Here is a 22,588-nt window from a genome sequence, read left to right as displayed (position 1 = left end):
AAAGTTTTATTTACTAAATATAGTTATCTGTCGTATTAAAATTAACATTATATTTTTGCAGCTCCTCCGCACTCACCTCAGGTTACTCTTACTGCCACTACCACCAATTCTTTAACGATGAAGTTGCGTCCTCATCCAACCGATAATGCACCGATTCATGGTTACACGATTCATTATAAGCCCGAGTTCGGCGATTGGGAAACTGTTCAGATCAGTTCTACGGCACAGAAATACACTCTTGAGAATCTGTGGTGCGGCTCCCGATATCAGATTTATGTCACGGCTTATAACGGGTAATTATCGTTAAAATTGTGTGATTATTTCGGCAAGAAATTTTATATACATGAAAATCTTTTGTAGAATTGGAATTGGCGATCCTTCAGACATTTTGAATACGCGTACAAAAGGCTCAAAACCGATCATCCCTGAGGCAGCGAGATTCATCGAGGTATCCACGAATAGCATTACTCTACACTTGAGTGCCTGGTCAGACGGCGGATGCCCCATGTTATACTTTGTTGTTGAACACAAGAAGAAGTAAGACGAAAAAATAATACGCTGCACCGTTTAGTTCGATGTTAAAGCCGATAGTTAAAAATGTGATTTGAATTCTCCAGGATGCAGCAAGAATGGAACCAAGTCTCAAACAATGTTAAGCCAGGTGGTAATTTTGTAGTATTAGATCTGGACCCTGCTAGCTGGTATCATTTGCGCGTTACGGCTCATAACAATGCCGGTTTCGCTGTGGCTGAGTACGAATTTGCAACTTTGACAGTGACTGGCGGTGAGTATGGGTGGTTTGACGCACAGCGGCGCCTCGTAGCCGGTGCCAATGGTGACTGGATTGAACGGTCGCCGAAACGTTTTCTGTTCCAGGCACCATTGCACCGGCCCGCGAGCTACCAGATGTAAACGGTGGTGGCAACGACGAAGACCCGATGAAAATGTTCATGGCTAACTTAAATCTGGTCGTACCTGTGGTCGCAGCTTTACTTGTTATAATCGTTGCCGGCATCGTGATCTGCGTTCTCAGGGGGAAGGGTCACGGTAGCGATAAAGGTAATCTTGATTTACTTTTTTTTTCTCGAAACAGGTACGATCGCACCTCCTGTACGTAATGGCGGTAATGACAACACCGCGGATGTAAGACGGTACTTCCCGTGGCTACCCAGTTGGCTCGACGTAAATGTGGTGGTGCCGGTCGGCGCAACGGTTGTTGTCATAGTAGTAGGAATAGTAGTCATTTGCGTGGCGCTCTCGAGAAGAACTCGAGGCCCGGAACAAACGCGGCTGCGAGGTATCTCTTCAGCCGACGAGAAATATTACGAGGGACAATGTATACAAATTTTTTTTAATTACTTTTACTTGCTAAGTTGAACAAAGACGGTGGAAGTTCGTCAAGAAATAAAGTTGCAGAAAAAAAATTTTGAAATGTTAATTAACTCATTTAAAAGAGTCTTAATTAAATAATATTGAAGCAAATTTTTTTGCAATATTGAAATATTATAACAATTTCTTGACGATCGATCTACGCGTTAACCACCCTAGTCTTGTAATCCTTTTTAAACATGTTCTTTTCTCATATTTTCCTTTTATTTCACAAGCGTGGGTGATGACATACGTAATGAATATTAATAGTAATATTATATGTATTGAGATACACGTGCATTTATATTTATATATTTAATTAATTATTAAATCGATAATTTTTTATTTTAGACGATGTAGTCTATCAACAAACTGGAGTTGGCGGTGCTACTCTAGATAAACGTAGGTCTGATCTTCGCGACGAATTGGGATATATCGCACCGCCGAATCGCAAGCTACCACCTGTACCTGGATCAAACTACAACACTTGCGATCGTATCAAGCGAGGTACAGTTATAAGTAAGCCACAACTGCCAACACTTTCCTTTTAGACCAGTTTCAACTTGTATAGTTGTTGCATCGGCACGATAGTTCCTTCTTTCATCTTTTCTCAAGGAATACACGTCAAGATTCGCACATACAACATTAGGCTCCCAGTCAGTGCCAGACAAATCCCCAGGCCGAACAGAAATCATATACACAATCATTGCCAATTTATTTTTTCGTTCGCCATGCTTCGAAATGTTCTTCTATACGTTATCGAGTTTGTATGTCCCTCCAGCGAAGATTTAACATTCGTTTTATTGTTTGCGCTTATCACGCCGTTGGTGCCTAACGAGTGTTCATGGTAAAGATTTATTAATTATTATTAAAACAAAAAAAAGAAGATAAAGAACACCTTCTCCTCAGAGTTTTCTAATCTTAAAGAGAACGGGGTTGTTGGTGGGCACGATCTTGATAGGCACCAGCGTGTCGTACGACCTTTGTAGTATGTGTTCGATAGGTGGAACTGGCTCGATAAGGAGTCACTCGACGTGGGACCCAAGGCGACACATGTATGAGGAATTGAGTCACTACGCGCCCAACAGGAGATGCCCACCGCCACCACGTATGGGCAGCGCGGACGGTCTTGCACACAGAGGTTGGTAATAGTAATTTCGGTTAACGGGGCATCCGGCATTTGCCCGATCGCCCTACGAGATTGATAATCGCAGGCGGCAGCCGGCGATGTTGCTGGTTCATCCCAGCCGATTTTCGTAAGTCCCTCCCTCGTTTCGTGAAACCTCGTACCACTTTAACGGCACGTCTCGTTTCTCGATGTTGCACGTTTTCGCATGCCTGCGCTCATAGCACGCCGACAAAGAACACGAATCACATAGGGAAGATTTACATTCATTCACTCATTGTCTTTCCTAAGACAGAAAACAGTTTCTGTGTCTGCATCGTCTTATCGATTTTAAAAATATACTTTTAAAATAAATATAAGACTTCTAAGAATAATTTAGATTAAATTAAAGAATTGAAACAAAAATAATTTACGGTTATATTTTTTTAATTAATTAATTTATGGTTATAACATTATTTTACATGTAACAAAAATTATGTGATTAATCGATAAGATAATCAGGCGTCAATAGACTCGTGTTACGAATATATCGAATATATTTTTAATACGCATGATCATTTAAGATTCAATAATAGTTTAACATAGAATGAGAATCGAGGAAAGAAGAAACGTTAAAGTGAGTAAATTAAAATTATCTGCTCGTTTCTTTTTCGATAAAACGCGCATGTAAAATCAATATTGAAAGGAATTGTTAAAAATACCTTTTTTTTTCATCTCACTCTCGGTCAAGTTGAACTTAGAAATAGCCGAAATAGGAAAAAACTTTACACGCGCGAAGCAGTTGTTACATAGCAGTCTTTATTGCTCAACAATGTCTCGTAGATTTACCGCCCGTAGCGACAGAGTCTACCCTGGTTGATTAATTTGCAGGCATGGAGGATGAAATCTGCCCGTACGCCACGTTCCATCTGTTAGGATTCCGCGAGGAAATGGACCCGAGCAAAGCCATGCAGTTCCAGACCTTCCCTCATCCAGGAAACGGCCACTCTGGTACTATGGGACCTCCCGTTGGTCACCCGACTAATGCTTCTGCTCACAGCCGCTCTGGATCTCAATCTATGGTATTTTTTATCTTTTTTTTTTTTCTTTCCTGGGGTATTTAAACAATTTATTTCTTACGTTACTATGTCAAAGATATTAAAATATATTTTTTAATTATTTGGTAAGCTATGTTTGCCAATTATCAATTATTATCGTTGAAATTGCGGTCGGTGTTTCCATAGCCTCGTCAGAATGGCCGCTACTCTCGAGTACCATCTCAAGGAGGCGGCAGCGGTACGCACAACGTTTTCTCACCCGAATACGACGATCCGGCTAACTGCGCTCCCGAGGAAGACCAGTACGGATCGCAATATGGATCGCAGTATGGAGCACCTTACGATCACTACGGATCTCGCGGATCAGTCGGACGTCGTAGTGTAGGCTCGGCTCGCAACATTCCTATCTCCGGCTCACCGGAGCCGCCTCCACCGCCGCCAAGAAACCATCAGGATCAGAATAATTCCAGCTTCAATGACAGCAAGGAGAGCAACGAGATCAGCGAGGCCGAATGTGATCGCGATCAGCTTGTCAACCGCAACTACGGCGGTCAGTAGAAAGATTCGCGGCAGCTCAGAGAACGAGGGAGATCGTGAAACTGTGACTCGATCTGATCCGTTCGGGAAGCCGCGAAAATCGTCTCTCCCGGTCGAATCTTGTCGGTCCAGAGACACGCTCCTTCTCGAGGAACGATCTCGCTCTGATTCAGCTCTACTATTGATGCTCGTTTCATATGCACTAAGCATTATTAGGCGTACAGCGGCTCATATATGCGGACAGTATCGCATGGCGGGCGAGTCGCGAATGAAGAAGACTCACCGTGGATTATGTGTTTTTCTTTTTTTTTTTTATGTCTTTTTTAATCCTAATCGTTTACATAGTTTCCAACAAATTGCATGTTACGTGTTGTCGTAGTAGTTTAATCGTTGTGTCAATCGTGCCGTGTGTTTTTCTATTTCAGTGAATGCTCGCGGCAAGGACGGCATGACCACCGAGGAGATGCGTAAACTCATAGAGAGGTCAGTAGAGCGCGAGTGAGCTTGGTTAACGGTGAACAGTCTAATTGGCGTTACACCGTTCCTGCCGCTGTGTCTCGAGCGATTTTACTTCCGCGCGAGAGCTATAGTAATCGATATTACAACGCGGCGAAGTATCCCGCGACGTTTTCCGAATCGAGCAATTTTTCACAGTTGCTCATCGCGGCATCAGCCGCAATCTGATTCGCCTCCACGATGAATTTTTTTCTAACAACTCGAGCTACCAGTCGATCCTTTCGATTCGCATTCTTACCTCGATGCATTGCATTCGAATGCTCGACTTTGTGCGCGATTGAATTGTCAATTGACGACGATCGAGTGCACGGTGGTTCACTAGCAACCTTCGAGGAGCCTCGAATATCTAACTGTGTGATCACTTAACGAACGTTTGATCTTTTCTTGTTTCATGACTAATTACGCAGGAAGCCGTAAGTTCGTTAAACATAATCAAGCCAGGGTGTACAAACGTTAAAGACATGCGAAGAGCTTTTGAGATGTGTCATATCATTTTCCACTGTTTTCATCACCCCATTGAATTTCGGCTACCCGATTTGTTTTGCGGCGAGCAGAGTAGACGACCTTTCAAAATATTGCTTTCGGACACGGCAGTCCCCCGTTTTCCGTCAAGAACGCTTACTAATAATTAACATGTGTTCGCATGTAGCTTTGATAATTAATGCCATGTGTAACGTGTAGCTGTGTAACTAATTCGAAAGGTAAAATATGCGCTAGAAATAAGATGCTGGTTGTACTTCCACTGCAGTTAATTGCTAATTGTCACTGCCGCTAAAATCGCTATTCGGGCTGCTTATGTAACTAACGACTGACATGTTTGCGTCATTTTTATATTTTATTTATTCATAGCATTATCATTGCTGTCATCGCTGCTAGTTATTGTTGTAGCATGTTTCTCGCAGACAGAGATCTTTTCATGATGTAACAATTAATACGTTATTGTTCATTTTTACGAATTCTTTTCGAATTCTTAGAATTAAAGATTGAGAAATGATTAAGTATTGAAAGACTAAAATGCGTTTGTCATTCTAAAAATTACTAAAGATAGATGTGACACAATTTACATTGCAATGAGAAAAATCACATGGAATAGCTCTGTAAGCGAATAAGATTGTTTGCGTGGTAAAATGATTGGTTGTCGTTCGGATGTCAAAAACGTAAATTTCTGTTGCAGAAACGAAGCTCCCGGCCGGCAAACCGGCACCCCCCACGGCGGTCACGGGGGACTCCTCACACCCTACGATACTGTGGCAGTGTAACCTGTAAATCGTCATCTTCCGTGGTCTTCCGCAACTCTCGATAGCCAGCAACCATGAAGAAAGCAGCCGAGAGATGCGGAAATGAAGCGCACGTCAACTCTTCCCCCGGTGCTGTCGTCGGTCCAATTTGCAACGATTTACGATAGAAATTAGAGACGTCGTCGCGAGTAGATAGATTTGATTATCGTGTAAGGTGTACGCGTATTTATGTCATCTTGTAATTATGAGCGAAGATCTGCTGGCCATCTCGCGAAATGGGACCGCCTCCTTCGTTTTCGCGACGATATCACGCGATATCACCCTCTTTCTCTCGCTCACCGGCCTTCCGCTTTTTCCTTGTACTTCCTCGGGTTTGTTTGCATTTGATCCTGGGGGAAGGCCACAACTCGAAACTGCCTTGTTTTTGATAAACCTTTTTCAATCGATTCGGTCGATTACGCACATTCAGGAAGGCCAGGCTCAAGACTGTCCGTATCTACTGCCCTTACCGCGAAGGAGGCACAGCGATTCGTGAGGTTTCAGCCGCAGAACTTCGTTCGTAACTTTCTTACGAGCCCTGAAGCTTCTCGTGCACGTTCGGTTACATCGCCCGAAATCTTTTTATGTCAACGATCACACGTTTTATACGTCGATAAAAATAATTTGTGTTTTGATACGTGTCTTCCCCGATGATACGCGTTCGAACGCGACGTAATTTACGAAGATGCTCTGACATTATTAATTTATTATTTCTACGCATGACGAAACACTACGATTATCTGACGGACTGAGAAAAAATAATTTTCTCACGGCAACGTTGAACGTGCACGCGTGATTCGAGGCTCGTGATGCTGCCGCGAGAGACTGTCCTGTAGGAAGGCGAACACAGCCGGACGTCGTGTTCGCGGACGCTCAGCCGCGGCAGAGACGCGGCCCGCGATGGTGCTCTCGGCGACGGTGGATTTAACGGGGGTCTTCTGATATTTATCCGGGATATAATCCTAGGTTACATTCGTCGCAGGAGTTGCGTAATGGGGGAGAAAAAAAAAATGGAAAACGTATAAACGACATATATGCGTATACATGAGATTAGTTGGTCGCTTTTTAAGTCATGGTTGTGCCACACTGCCGCTCCCTGCGGGCGTACGATATTTAGATACATACGTACACATATACTATATACATATACGATTTATAATTTCGTAACGAAGGTTGTGTCCCCGCCCCCTTTTTCCGCCCGCCGCCACCCTTTGTACCCCTTGACGATCGGTGATCTTGAGTCTCGGCGTCGCGGAGAGCAAGATTAATGGGATACGTCGTCGTTTTTTCGTCTTTCGTCGTCGTTTTCCTAGCGATTTGATTAGACGATCGATTCATTCATTCGAGACATTCCCGTCGGTCACTCGAAAGGGAAGAAATCCCGTACACGAAACACACCGATCGACTGTCCGTAGGAAGAACAACGCGGCATGCCATCGAGGGAACGCTTCGATACATACACGACAGGCCAGCCACATGATACTACAATATAACATCATCGCCACGCGCGCTGGCGCGTGCAATATACGCCACACTACACTTGCTGTCGTCCTATATGGTATAAATATTTAGTCCGCTGTGAACACCTAATTATCCCCCCGTGCTAATCTACGATCGATTGCGACGTACCGTACGTAAAGTTCACTGACATCGCGACGATGATCGTTACAGGTGTAAGCGATTTGAGTAAAAGAAGCTGGTTTAACGTAGATAGCTTATAAGTCGGACGGATGGTCGCGAGAAGGCGTCGTTGGCTTTTCGCGACGAGGCGGGATGTTGGGCTCCGATTAACGAAATATTCCGGAATGAAGGATCAAATGTGATCTGTGTCCGCAACTGGACATCCGATTTTTTGATAGTTCGACGAACGAACAGATGAAGCGGATGCTTCTTCCTGCGTATGCACCGACCCGACGTCGCGCCACACCGCGGTCACGACGCTACGTCTCATAGTTCGTTTTTATCACGATACTATTTCTAGATATATACATACAAATACAAATATAAATATATATTATAAATATATATATATATATATATACATATATATATATGCTAACTATATATACATACGTTGTAAGTAGCTATTTCTAGGTGTCGCATTCGTTTGCCGAGGCGACGCGTGAGCCGACCTCCAGTTGGGCGACCGGGTTAAGAAGCACCCTCGAGAAACAATCACACGGATCGCATCTCCGTGCGTTCAAGTCTAGTCGCATCTTATCGTCCCTTGATAGTGTTACCATTAACTTGATTCGTCAATTTATTAGGCTTACTCGTCGAAAACGTTGACAAAGACATTAATGTTCCGGCGTTATCACGTTACAAAGTGCCATCAACCTCGTATCGCAATTAGCATGGCCTAAATTGCCACTGCCATTATTTCTCATTACGTGTCGCATGTAGAATTAAAACCCTGTAATGCACACAATGATGTAAGACTGTTGAATTCGAGATGTTTAAAGACGACTAGACTAGACGAAGGGGTGTTTCGCCCGTCGATGGTCGCTTCTGCCCTCGCAGAGGAGTTCCTACCCTCTGCCACTCGAAACTGGCCGCGGCTCGGCGTGCCGACGCATTTTTACTCATCGATGTGATTTTAAAAGGCTGCGCAAAAAGCCTCGTGTCTCGTGTATATGTTACGATCGCGCTCTTAACGTAATTAACCGTAGCCGTATCTCGTCCCAAGTCACCCTTTACGACTTACAGTATCACGTTCTACTCACGTAACTTCGCCCCGCGAAACCTTGTCGCTTCGAATCGCTTCCGAATCTAACCAGAGCTATTACGGCACAAGGCCGATAAACGATGATAACGATATTAACGCATTCGTATGTAGTAATATGATCACGTCCGCGCGCTACCTTGGTCGCGGTTTATCTTTTGTCTTAAGCGAAGTGGACGTCCGCGACGTCGCACAGGTGATAAATGTTTATGTTATGAGCGGCCCGGGGTGACCGGCAAAGGGGCGTCGCGAACAGGGCGGCCTAGCGACAATCAGTTTAATCGAATTTCGGCTGGACATGAAATGTTTTTTCGCGGCTGAAACATTGACGACGACTCAAAGACTGATGATGAATTTTACGTCCACGCGTTCGCTCACACACCGCTTCATCCACCTACTCGCTCGCGGTTGCTTTTCGCCCTCACAGAGTAGTGCTTTCGGTAAGATTGATATATTTGCTCGCCCGTGTTCCCCCTTGGCCGGACACCCTCGGCCCCGTCGTTCGCTCGTCGCGCTTTTCTCGTGATCGACGTTATATTGCGTAGGAATCCTTTGCAAAACTCGACGTTACTTTTATGAGAGACGCCACGATGCGCGTCGCTCGCTTGTGTATGCTTGATTGATAATATGCGTTGAAAGCATTCGGCTGTTCTTTTCGTACGACAGCGAACGCGGTTCTTCGAGCTCGTTGGTCCCTCCCTCGCTTTCCTTAATCGCCGCCCGTCAAACCAGAAGCGTTTCCTTCGTGCTCTTTAGACGATCCTTGAGAAAGAATCGCGGGAACGCGAGACCTCGTTTAATAATGAAAAAGAAAAAAGAAAAAAAAAAAAAGAAAAAAAGAAACAGAATAAAGAATGAAAAAAAAAAGAGAACGCGACTCCATCCGCGCTCGAAGAGACTCGAGGATCCGCTCGCAGTGTACCGTTTCCTCTCAACGCTATTTTATGTTTTTGTACCAAAGTTGTAGCGTCTAACTTTGCGTTAAATAAAGAAACCTTAAAACGATGGCCCTTTCCGGGTTTGTTCGTTCTCAACTCTTTATTAATTAATATTTCTTAATTTAATATCTTATTATTTTACTGAATTGTATTGTACATTGTTTAGCTTTATTTTATTTTAATAATATGTTTGATTTATCATATAGTTAAGCTACTGTTTTCGGCCGTCTGACCAGAGGGTATTCGTATTACTTGATGCCGGTGGTGGATCGTAGCTCCGTTCTCGCCAGTTGCGTGGCCACGCCTATTTTGTAATGATCACTGCTGGAAATTGGCGGGTTCGGCACTCTGACAGTGTCACCATTGTCATCAAGTCACTCTTCACATACTCTTGATACTCGAGCGTTGTTGGAGACTCGGCTCCGCCAAATCTCGGATTAACGGATTTGTCATGTCTGATTTATTTTCAATTTCTCGATCACCTACATGGACGGACAATTAAGATAATACCGTTTTCCTTTTTAATTACAAGAGGATAGAGGATTAAATATTATTTATTCGAGCGTTAATCATATTCTTAATAAAATATTAAATAATTATTTATGTTTTATATGTTATATAGAACCGAATATATATACTTGGTTTAATCATCAGTTTATCAAATATCAAGAGGCACGGTAGCATCAACACTAGTCTAACCCCCAATGGAAGCGTAGCGTTATCTCCGACTGCTCTGACATTTAGGTGGCGACATAAGTAAACATTTTTTTTATCGAAAAATGCATGATTATTTAACCCGTACTATTTTGTAAAGTTATAAATATGCGATTCCGTTCAGTAATCTCGGAGAAATGCGTATATAAGATTTGGTCGGTAATTGATGCCACTTTAGGATCCCCGCCAAAATTTTGGAAATATGAATCCACAGTTAATAAGCGACCGCCAGAGGCTGTTACTATCACTCCTGTTGAAAGATAGGCCAATCAGATTTTGTTCTGTAACCAGTGGCGACATCGCCCATGTGACATTGGAGAGCGAGAGTCGCCAATCAATTGCAGAATAATTTCAGTCAGTTCACTCAGACACTTCAGACAGCCAATCTAGACCAGTCAATACAACCTTATGCGATTTGATGCATCCGGTGCATTCGCGACGTTTCTCACATGAGTTTTGCTTGATCCGGAGCACGTATGGTGTACACACGCGATGGTGGTACGTGTTCGTTAACAGCAGCCTGATTCGGATTATCAATAGTTGTGAGTAATATGCATACATGATACTATTCTATTATTCTCACGCGTGGAGCGAAAAGGTCATGTCGCCTAAGACGTTGGGTCGTTCATAGTAACGCGATGACCTGCACGTTTGCACACACTTCTAAAACGCGATTTCCGAACTGCGGGAACCTGCGTCAAAAAATATAACGTGTTATTTTGACGAGAGGCATGGGAGCGCACAAGGAATTTTTGATCGCGCTGCTTGCGCTGATATATTCTAAAGACATACATTTTGATCACGATGCTCAGTGAAGGAAATGCGAGTATCTTATTCCCGCATCGATATAGTCGTAATTTTTTTTTAATTTTTTAATTTATGTATTTCAACGGAACGTACGAATTCCGGTTGAGCCCTTTATTGGTCAAATTGCTCTTACCGGGTTCGATTTCACCGATCTTGGGTCTGTTCGTTTTCTTTGCATTTTTGAACTAAGTCAAGGGAGAACCAATATACTTTTCTTTGTTCTGATCTACTGTACTAGTTCAGAAGTGTAGGAAAAACAAACAGGCCTGTTATTTCAGCCTCAAGCAAAACTTAAGCCTGTCTTTTTATCTTCTTTTGTAAGTAAATAAAGGCACACAACTTGCTTAAAGCCAAAATAAGAGTTGGTGCAATCGAATCTTAATTTCTAAGTTGAATATTGTTGTGCAACAAATTTTTCAAGTGTACTGATTGGCTGCAGAGTAAGCTCATTCTGTAACCCTTGAGATAGTATTTTTATCGTATTGTTGTACAGCATTTTTATCATGTATTATGCACATTGATGCACATAATATAATGATAATAGCATTGTCCTTAAAAGTGACAAATACTGCAGTCTTTCTTCTATTTCTTAACTATTAATTGCAGTGCTGTTATTGTTATGTATTGCTATTATTAAAAAAAAAAAAAAAAATTGTGTTAACATATAATGTTTGTCAATTTGCCGCATCAATTAGATGCAATTTACACATTTTTAGACTTCTTTGTACAGAAGTTTAATGCATCTTTTTCACTTTGCGCTACTTTGCTGCATGTTTTTTGATACATTGAACATATTACATAATAATTTCTTATACATATGTTCAATACAGAATTTTAAGCAGTATACATTGAAAAACATATACGCTGCATAAATTATCAGCGCTGATATATGATTTTGTTTTACACTTTAATTATTGAATTACGTTTTATGAAGTTTTAACAATTTGCTTTGGTTATATCTATCCACCATCTTTATACAAATGTATAAAGGATTGGAAATAATTGTATTAAAATTGAATTGAATAAGTTAAGCAAAAATTATGAAATATATATATATTTCTTTGGATACAATGTATAAAGTATATAAATTTTTTTGTGACTATAAAACAGTATTATCTAGAACGGAGTACAACCTTTAGAGTGAACTAGTAAACAGTTTGCTAGTCTGATAGATTTGCAAAATGCAAAATTGGAACCCATGGCAGATGTCAACTGGTGTTACTTCAACTTCTCAGCCACCAATTGGCTATACTGCACCAGTGTCAGGCGTAGATTCCATGGCCATGATGCAAAATTATATGCAGTATTATAATCAACCAGTAAGTATGATTTTAAATAAACATATTCTTAATATAATATATATGTATATGTATAAACGTTTTTTAAAAAAGTTGAAAAAAATGTTTTTGTATTTGACAAAAAAATAAACTATTTATAATAATTTTAATTACAGTTGATTATGTAGAGTGATTTAATGTATGGAATGTTTCAATAAACACTTTTTAATATTTGTATAATATCGATCTTTATTAGGCGCCTAGTGGATATACACCTGAGCAATGGGCAGCTGCACAACAACAAGGCTGGACTCAGTGGCAGCAATGGCATCAACAATATCAACAATGGCAGGCCCAATATGGTGATAAGGTATAAAATAAGCATATAATTTATTATACTTATATAGACATATTTATAATTGGATAATATCTTATTAATCTCTTTCATCTTTGTGCAATATTATGTAAAGTAAGAAAAGAAATTTTTAAGTATACCTTTAATTATTTTTTATTAGTTTTTTTTTCAGCTGTTTGATAATGATATGAAATTCTTAAAGTCTATATTTAAAGAAATGTCTGATAACCATAGAACATTAGTTTAATTTTTTTTTTTTTTTATTTTTTTTTTTTTTTTAGTATCAAGAAATGAAGCCACTAGCATCGCAGGATATAAATTTGACGAGTTCGTTGCAAATGCAATCAAACGTACAACCACCGCCTCTTCCGAAAGAAGATTTGCGACCACCTCTACCCCCTACTGTCACAAATACATATCATTTTACGAATATGCCACCGCCACATCAAAACAATCTTCCATTATTTCCTGCGAAAGAATCTGCTAATAAGATAACGCCACAGAAAAATGTACCTACAAATCCACCACTACCTACAAGTCAACCACCTTTACCACCCGAAAGTGATGAAAATAGGGAGAGTATTATAACTGAAAATTCTAATAGTAATGTAGTTTGTGATTCCAATAGTGCGAAAAAAATGAACGTCGAAGGTGATGATTTAACCGAAAATGAGAAAACATTTGATGCACAGTTTAAACAGTGGGAAGAACAATTTAATCTCTGGAAGCAGCAAAATGCTAATCATCCAGATAAGGTAAGTATCATTTTAATGTACATAATTTACTATAAAATATTAAATATTAAAGAAAATTTTGAGTGAATATTAATTATTTATTTTAGAAGAATATAATGGAAATGCTTATTTCTATAATATAACGTTGAGATTTTAAATACATAAAAATATGTATGGCTTAACGTAAATAATTAAAATTTAATTCTTTTACAGACATTACATTGTAATATTACTTTGCATTTCAGACTCAATATAAACAATACGAAGCAAAATGGGCGTCGTGGCGTGAAAAGTTACTCGAACGACGCGAGCAGATGCGCAAAAAACGCGAACAACAAAAACAGGCTGCAGCAAAAACAGAAACTGAAAAGAACAAACATATACCTGGCGATGAGAAAATAATGAACATCTTGTCGAACACTGAAAATCAACGATTAATCAATAATCTATTGGGTATTGGAAAAACTTTGGGTCTAACAGGCAACAAGCAAAATATTTCCGCATCTATATTGCCTCCACCACCACCGCCACCGCCTCCATCGCTACCAGAAACCACTTCTGGTAATCAACTTTTGACACAAGGAATGCAGCAAATACCACCACAAGCAAATATGATTAGACCCGGAGCGCCGAATTGGTTGAATCAGCAATGGGGAAATCAACAATTTAATCTGAAAACGGATGCACCAGGTTATGCCCCAAGAATGTCAACGATGCCTCCGACAATGCTCCCAACACCAGATGTAGGACCATCTCAAATGGTTTTACCAACATTTCCACAACCACAGCTGAGTTTGTCAAATAATATTACACCGAACTTTTCGCAGCCTCCGCCAATTTTTCAATCTAATGATCGAATGCAAAATGTGAAACCGTCGGGTTTAGCAAACATGAAAGATTGTTCTACGTTCGGTACAACTGATTCTTCAAGTACAGATCCGCATTTTATACATCCGAACGATCGACCATCTCATAATTTTGACGGACAACCGAACTTTAGAAGACCCGATCAAGAACGCTTCGGACAAGATAACGCTAATTTGCACAAACAAGATCAGTTTAGATCTACCGATACTTTTGATAAAGAGGCGCAACATTTCAGAAGAGACGATAGAAATTACAATGATTTTAGGAATAATCAATTAAACACTCAAAATAATTTTAATCCAAGCAATGATCGATTTGCTCCACCGAATGATCGTTTTAATAGAGAAAACAATCGGCTTGGACCGATGGGAAGTGATCGATTTGGATCAAACGATCGTCCAGGCTCTGATCGATTTAACAATGAATGGTTTGGACAGGAAGGAGATAGATTTAGATTTAATAATGATCGACTCGGAATGGACAAAGATCGCCGTGGACCTGGAAACGATCGATTTCCAGATAATGAGCGATTTGTATCGGATCGGTTTGCACCAGGAGGTGGCGAACAATTTGGTCCTGGAACTGATTCTGTTGACTCTAAAGATCGTTTCTTTTCTGGTAGTGACCGATTTGGCCCCAATAACGAACAATTTCGTCCGAACGATCGATTTGGTAGAGGTAACGTAGATTATTTTGATTCAAAAGATTCAGTTGGTCACAGACGAGACAGTTTCGGTGCTAATACCCGTAGTTTTACCAGAAATCCATCATTTAGTCCGCCAAACGAATTGTCACCAGAGCTGAAGAAACTTATGGAAAAACGAAAAGCAGCAGGAGACGTATTCAGACCTAGTTTCGTTGATTCTGACAAATCCACGAGTATTGGTTCTCTTAGCGAGAGTTTTAAAAAGATTACAGGTGAGTCACCCTTTAGAAGTTCTTTTGATTTCCAAAGAAATTCATTGAATCGTAGCGGATTGAGTGGAATGAGTAGCGGAACATCGAGTTTTCAATCACATTCTTCTGATTCGGGACCGTATGGTATACGAAGTCTTTTTAGTCGCGATAACGAACCTCCTTTTAGAGGACATCCAGACAATTTTGTTAAACATAATCTCATGGATTGCCATGAACGAGTAGGAAAAGGTATGGAAACCGGACTACGTCCTAATCAGTCCCAACCAACAAGTATTGAATCTCAAAATGTTATGAAACATTCTGAAAATATAAAAACTACTGAATACGATCGTTCTCTGCAAACAGGTAATATTGCAGACGCTGCAGAAGACACAGAAGTGATGCAAACGGATAAGGCTAATAATTCTATTGAGCAAAACGACACTGTTACTTCTGATGGATTAAAAAATCATAACGAAGAGAGTAATATTACTGGTGATAATAATTTACAACGGGATGACAAGCAACATGATAATCAAATTCAAAACGATACTGAAAAAATTAATGAATCTACTAACGACAACATTGTGAAACAACCTGAAAGCTTACCTTTCATGGGTGAAAACGATCCACAACCTGAGGATTTGAATATGGAACCACCGCCGGAATTGCCTATTTTATATCCTATTTCTACAAACTCCAATCAAAATATGTCGCTGAGTTCAAACATAGATTTTGACAGAAGGGGAGAACCGCCTAGCAATCAATTTGATATGCGTTTTAATAGTGACTTTGATTCCAAGAGAAATGAATTTAAATCTAGTGCGCCATTTGAACCTCGGGGGCCACCAATGTTTGGTCCTAACATGTTTCCTGCTCCTTCATCATTTTTATCACAAGGTTCTATGCACTTAAATTCACGAAATTCTAAAGATGGTAAATTAGCACTGAATATACCCAGTGAAAATCGATTCAGTTCTAGAAAATCAAATGAAGAGCAACATAATGATCGAAATTGCAATGATGAATTATCTGAATTTCCAAATAATGAGAAATTTGATTTACGTTGCCCACCAAACGAACAAGTTGGTCAGTTTAGATCTCGAGGGCCGGTAAATATGCCGTTTGGCTTGAGAGGACCTATCGATCGACAGATTGGACCAAGGGGATCAATTGATTTATCATTTTCATCGCGAAATTCTAATCAGTTTGGACCTAGAGGCAGTAATATGCAATTTGGCCCGCGAGGATCTAACGATGGATTTTATGGTCCCAGAGGATCCAGTGATGTATTTTTTGGCACGAAACGTTTTTCTGATTCGCAGTTTAGCAATTTGGACTCTAATAAATTTGATAAACTAAACGAACCGTATGATAAGAGACTTTCTTTTAATAATAGCAGATCCTTCGGCTTTTCTGGTGAAAATAATCTTGGTTCTCGCGATGTAAATGATGCTTTGCTCCAACGTGACTCAAACAATTTTAATGAGAATCGATTTGAATCTCAAGATTCTAATACGGGGACCTTCGGATCATCGGACTTTAAAGCAAAAGATCAAATGAACGATTCAACTAATACGAATTTTCCTCCAAATAATTCTTTACTTAATCGCAGCGATTACATGCGTAGAAATTCAAACGTCAGAAAAGAACATCTTGAAGATAATATTTTCGCTAAGAAAGCTAGGTACGAAAATCCAAAACCGGGTGAAGAATTCAGTAGGAGTTGTCTCGATAGAAATCTCGTTGTAGAAACGCAGAAGGAGAACACCAATGAATATGGTAGGCGTGTACTTGATTCTAACAAAAAAGAATTAGAAGCTACATCTCGTCTAGGATGCGGACCTAACGACACGTGGAATGACAATTTCGGCACTAGTCAGATGTCCGTAGAGCAATACGGTATCGATAAAAACGTTTCAAATACATTCAGCGAAAGATTTAAGTCTGAACGAACGATTGAACCAACGGTGAGCGACTACAAATTGCGATTTAGTGAATCCACGACTGGGCCTGACTTTCAATCGAATTATAGCTCTAATTTGTTCATGAAACGCTCTGCACCAAAGAGTGGTCAAGAATTTTGCGTGCAGAAACAGTTTAATTATAATCACGGCGAAGGTGACAAGAAATTAACTGAATCGCTTAATTTTACTCCGGCAAAAGTGATTGATTACGGACATATATCTCGACCTTCGACTACGGATTTATCGTTGCTACAGTGCTTCGATTACAGCCATGGGAATCTAAAACCAACAATAAATCGCGAACAGCAGTTGCATTATCCGAAAAAAGATTTTAGGAACTGGGTAGAGAACGAGCAAAATCTAAAGGAATATACTGAAAAGATGAACAAATATGAAAGTATGAAAGGATACACTGGAAAGAAAAGAAACTACTCGATGAATTACGATGTTCATAGATCTGCAGACTATAATAAAAGAAAGGAACGTGATTGGCAATCGAATGATAAGAAAACCGAAGAAGAAAAGAAAGAGAATAATAACGATAATCATAAAGAGAAAGGATATAATTTCGAATCAGAATCCCGAGTTTTTGAACGAGATAATGACCAATGCGATCGATATCAAATGGTCAAAAATATGCACAAAGGTAATTTAAAATTTATATTTATATTGAGGCTAATAATATATTGATTAGTTTATATATATAAAAGTTAATTGCTTATTAATTGATGGTTTTTTGCTAATCAATATGCTGACATATACAGTTATATTTTTTTTTTATATAAAATTACTTTCTTATGGTTTGTAAAGTTTGAAATACTGATTTACTATGTAATATTATCTGTAAATCAAGAGACACGCTAGAATCTCGCTCGTCATTGTAATTACATTAAAATATTGAAACAGATTACATCGAGTGTTTCATTGTATCCATTATTTTTCAGATGTAGAACGGGTTCAAGAGATATGTGATAATTCCCGAAGGGAAACGACTAACAGAGATGATAATAGGTATTGTAAAGACGTTTTATTAAACTTTTTTTCTAATATTAAAGTAGCTAATAATGTTATATTAAATAAAGTTTACGGAATATATGTATTTTGAATGTATATGGCATTTTCTATAGATTGAAAGGAAATATTAACTGGCAGGAGAATTCAAGCAAAAACGTCGTAGATACAAAACTACCAGACGCCAGGTATGTTAATAACATTTTATAGTTTGCAGCTGTTTTAATCTACATTTTAATCAAGTTTAATAATTAAATACTCTGACAAAAGGAGCGGAAATTTTAATAGATATCAAACCAAATATCTAGATCTTAAAAATTTAACATAATTTTGACAAAAATATAATTTTAGTAAATACATTTTCATAAAAAGAAAATAACTTTTCGTGAAATTTTATGAACAAAGTATTTACATTGGGTATTTGTTGTCACGGATAAATTTAAATTATTAATCAAGCAGAAGGATTTAGAAATTAATCGATTTAATATCGATAGACTAATGCAACATAGTTCAATACATTTTTATAAAACATAATATATATTTGTTATATATATTATGTTATACATCATAACAAAGAAAATTAGCTCGGTTGTAAAAATTTTATTCTATATTATTATAGAAACAATTCCCAGAACAAAAATTATTCTCCATAAATCCCATAGTCCATTTATTTGCATAGCAAAATGATTTCTCTATTTGGTAGTGATATATATATATATATATATATATATATATATATATATATATATATTTTTTTTTTTTTTTTTTTATTTAAACCTACAATAAACTTTTAAAAATAACGTAAAAATTGATCAAGATGTGTTAAGATCATCTTCCATAAATCTTTTCGGTTACTCACCTCGATAATGTTAGAGAGACCTAATGGTTTTGTTAATTATAGTTTATTATATAAATATTGCGCATATGCAATTGTGCATTTGCTGCAACGTTTCTGCCATACTTGTCAATATGCAAGAAAAAATTTTGTGTAATTTTTACGACGAGATTTATATTTTACGCTCCATGATGTCTCTGACGAGCTGAAATTTTATACAATACTGATCTGTTCACAATGTATTTGAAAATTTATTACTCTCTTCAAAAATTAAGAGAGGACACGCATATTATATTTATCATTTACAATGGTTACCTCGTCTCTGACGATGAAACATTTCAACTCTGAAATAGAGATTTAATAACGAATGATATTTATAGTGAGTTTTTTAATTATTTTTTTCATCGTGATGCTCATAATATATCATTCCATTTTACATAATCTATATCTCTCATTCGACTTATTTATCGTAAGATATTCGTAATTTTATTTACAGTGTCGCACTGTTGACGATAAGATACTCATATTTTATATATAAATAATTGAATCTCTTTTCGACACACACACACACACACACACACACACACACACACACACATGCGACATTTTTATACTGAATAAATTATTGTAGCTAATTGCTTAGTGAAGAATTTAGGAGTACTTAACAAAAAATGCAATTGTTTGAAACATTTTTTACATGCGATACAACTGCATAATTACTGAAAAGAATTTTTACGATAAAGCATATTTATTCACATGTTTACTCTTTCTCCATCTGTTAGTACGAAATCTATATTATATTTTTATTATATAGAAGTTATTACAGAATTTATTCGTTTTCTTTTATTTATTAACACAGAAAAAAAAATTTTGTTTTTATTAATTTACTATAATACGATTATTTTTAAACGTTTAGTCATATTGTATTTTATTAAAAGGCGTGTTAATCTTTGTTACAGCCTTTCTTCAGACAACAAGAAAAATGTTGCGGAAACAGCTGCGAAAACGTTGGAACTGGCGAAAATGCCAAATTATACGATGGTCGATGACTTATTGTGTTCACCAGGTCGCCAGAACAGACCACCAAAGATAGCCATCATTCTCAGAGGACCACCTGGTAGCGGCAAGTCTTTTGTGGCTAAACTTATCAAGGTACATAAATTAATTATCATTTGTGATTAAAATATAATGCATCTTATTTGCCATATTTTTTTGTTGAGCAGGATAAAGAAGTCGAACAAGGTGGTTCTCCACCAAGGATATTGAGCTTAGATGATTACTTCCTTGTGGAAAAGGAAATAGAGACTAAGGATGATAATGGAAAGAAAGTTATAGTTAAGGTATGGCATAATTTTTCTATTTTATATGAATAAAATATTCTTACAAATTTTATTCGCAAATAGGAAATGATATACGAATATGAAGAGGCTATGGAGCAGAGCTATTTAACATCTCTAGTTAAAGCTTTCAAAAAAAATATAACTGACGGGTTCTTTAATTTTATTATATTGGACTGCATTAACGAGAAAATTTCCGATTATGAAGAGATGTGGAGTTTCGCCAAAACAAAAGGCTTCAAGGTAAGTTATAATTTGTATATTTAGTTTAATAATAATTATGTACGGTATTCTAAAATTATTGTATGAAAATATAAAAATAATTTTTAAAAGGTATACGTATGCGAGATGGAAATGGATCTGCAAATATGTTTGAAGAGAAATATTCATAACCGCACCGAGGATGAAATTAATCGAATTATAGATTATTTTGAACCAACGCCTAGCTATCACCAGAAGCTAGATGTAAACTCAATGTTGCAAGAACAGGCAATAGAAGAAGTAATTTAACCTTAAAAAATAAATTATATACCAAAAGATTGGCATGTTAATAATAATTGAATATTTTTTTACAAGTGTACGATTCGTAATCAAAGTCATATTATATATATAAATTAATACAAATCAGTAATATTATTATGCCAATCTCACGTCGCATATATCATAAGCTGTATTTGTAATTACGAATATTTTTATTCTAGGTGGATATGGAAGATAGTGAGGAGACACAGGACAAATCTATTATGGAAACCGAAGACAGTCAAGATAGTCAGGAAGATGTTCGAGATACAACTGTAATTAAATTAACTTAAAGCTTATTTTCTAGCTTGATTTTTCACGTGTTTCATCATTTTACTTTACAGCTTTTTATATATTTTCTTGGTTTTAGGGTGTTAGTAAATGGGAGAAAATGGAAGCCGAAGACAAACTAGGTTAATTAATTTTTATATTAATTTATAATGATAGATTAAGGCTAGGGTATATTTATCTCTTATGCATCCTTCTTCTATTTATTCTTATTTTGTAAATTATTCTTAAAAATATAGATACTATTTTCTTTTTTTAACAAAGAAAATTAATATTAATACGATTCTTTAAATGTAAATGAGACTGCAGAACTACAGAAATGAGAACTTGATTGATAAATTTAAATAAATTATTATTTTAATTTAAAAGTATTAGAAATATTCAAGGAATTTATTTAAAGTAATTACAATTAAATTACTAGAGAGACATTTACGTTTAGATATTACGCCTGTATTAACTTTCTTATATTTAAATTATTGTTTACTAATCTATTTTTTTAATCCACTTTTTAAATATATTTTAATTTTTATTGTGACAATTTAGATCGATTGGATGGTTTGGCAAAAAGAAAGTCTGAGACAAAGCCACAAACTATGGAAGACTTCTTACAAGTTCCCGATTATTATAATATGGAAGATACTTCTGGTAAAAAACGGGTATGTATCGTGCTGTGTTAAAAGAATGTAAACAAAACAAAAACACTAACTCTTTTTTTTTTTTTTTTTCTGCAGGTACGTTGGGCTGACTTGGAAGAACGTAAAGAACAGGAAAAGATGCGGGCTGTCGGTTTTGTTGTTGGACATACTAATTGGGATCGAATGATGGATCCTACAAAAGGTGGAAGCGCCTTAACCCGCACGAAGTATATATAATTTAAATTTATTATTAGAACATGTAATTAACATGGTAATAAAATTAAATTTAATAGATTTTATTTGCTTATTTTTTTCCTTTTTGTACTTTTTCATTTTTTTTAATTTTGATTTTAATTATTTAAATTTTATATATAATTAAAATTTAATACATACTTTGATTATACTTGATCTAAGTTGACGTTGCTGTTTCCTGTAATTAATTAAAAATGTTATCAGTTGTATTTGTATAACACAAAATAATCATGTTCGTAGTACATAGCACTATTCCCTACTTCATAATTATATTTACTTATATATAATAAAACATGTAATTTTTATGATTAATATCCTTTCTGTATATTCGCGCAGCAAATTCAAATAGCTATAGACAATTTGAATTGAAAAATGTTGTCCAGCTGAAATGAGCAACAAGGGTCACAAATATTTCACAATAATAACATCAATGATTAGTGGACAGATCCATTTTGATAAAGGATCACGTCACGTTGGTCCATGCAACATACGAGACAAGCGTGTGACGATGAGGCGAAACGAAGTGGCGCGTGACTCCGGAAATTCTCAGTTCATTACCGGGCGATCGGTAA

At 37.5% G+C, this 22,588-nt stretch overlaps 2 protein-coding genes across 2 annotated transcripts in view; both read left to right on the top strand.

The window, feature by feature from the left end:
• Dscam1 (Down syndrome cell adhesion molecule 1) overlaps positions 1-9,588 on the top strand; it is a 61,554-nt gene extending 51,966 nt beyond the window's left edge. Inside the window, exons 19-28 of the mRNA XM_070656750.1 lie at positions 62-293; positions 361-537; positions 618-784; positions 1,094-1,336; positions 1,720-1,887; positions 2,372-2,509; positions 3,365-3,555; positions 3,718-4,081; positions 4,494-4,551; positions 5,759-9,588. Coding sequence (XP_070512851.1) covers positions 62-293; positions 361-537; positions 618-784; positions 1,094-1,336; positions 1,720-1,887; positions 2,372-2,509; positions 3,365-3,555; positions 3,718-4,081; positions 4,494-4,551; positions 5,759-5,843 — 1,823 coding nt within the window. The 3' untranslated portion in view covers positions 5,844-9,588. The remainder of the gene's footprint in view (positions 1-61; positions 294-360; positions 538-617; positions 785-1,093; positions 1,337-1,719; positions 1,888-2,371; positions 2,510-3,364; positions 3,556-3,717; positions 4,082-4,493; positions 4,552-5,758) is intronic.
• Positions 9,589-10,331: 743 nt separating this feature from the next.
• Positions 10,332-22,063, top strand: LOC139102669 (AP2/ERF domain-containing protein PFD0985w). The gene is made up of 15 exons (XM_070656751.1): positions 10,332-10,777; positions 12,153-12,361; positions 12,576-12,689; positions 12,956-13,429; positions 13,654-17,785; positions 18,084-18,150; positions 18,267-18,338; positions 19,945-20,137; positions 20,209-20,325; positions 20,389-20,565; positions 20,656-20,823; positions 21,024-21,116; positions 21,212-21,254; positions 21,673-21,785; positions 21,861-22,063. The coding sequence occupies exons 2-15, from the start codon at positions 12,224-12,226 to the stop codon at positions 21,999-22,001; spliced, it is 6,042 nt and encodes a 2,013-aa protein (XP_070512852.1). The 5' UTR covers positions 10,332-10,777; positions 12,153-12,223; the 3' UTR covers positions 22,002-22,063.
• Positions 22,064-22,588: the final 525 nt, after the last annotated feature.

The sequence above is a fragment of the Cardiocondyla obscurior genome, linkage group LG05 (assembly GCF_019399895.1).
Source record: "Cardiocondyla obscurior isolate alpha-2009 linkage group LG05, Cobs3.1, whole genome shotgun sequence".
Taxonomy (NCBI): domain Eukaryota; kingdom Metazoa; phylum Arthropoda; class Insecta; order Hymenoptera; family Formicidae; genus Cardiocondyla; species Cardiocondyla obscurior.
The sequence above is the reverse complement of the archived record's forward strand: the minus strand, read 5'-3'. Positions and strand labels throughout refer to the sequence as shown.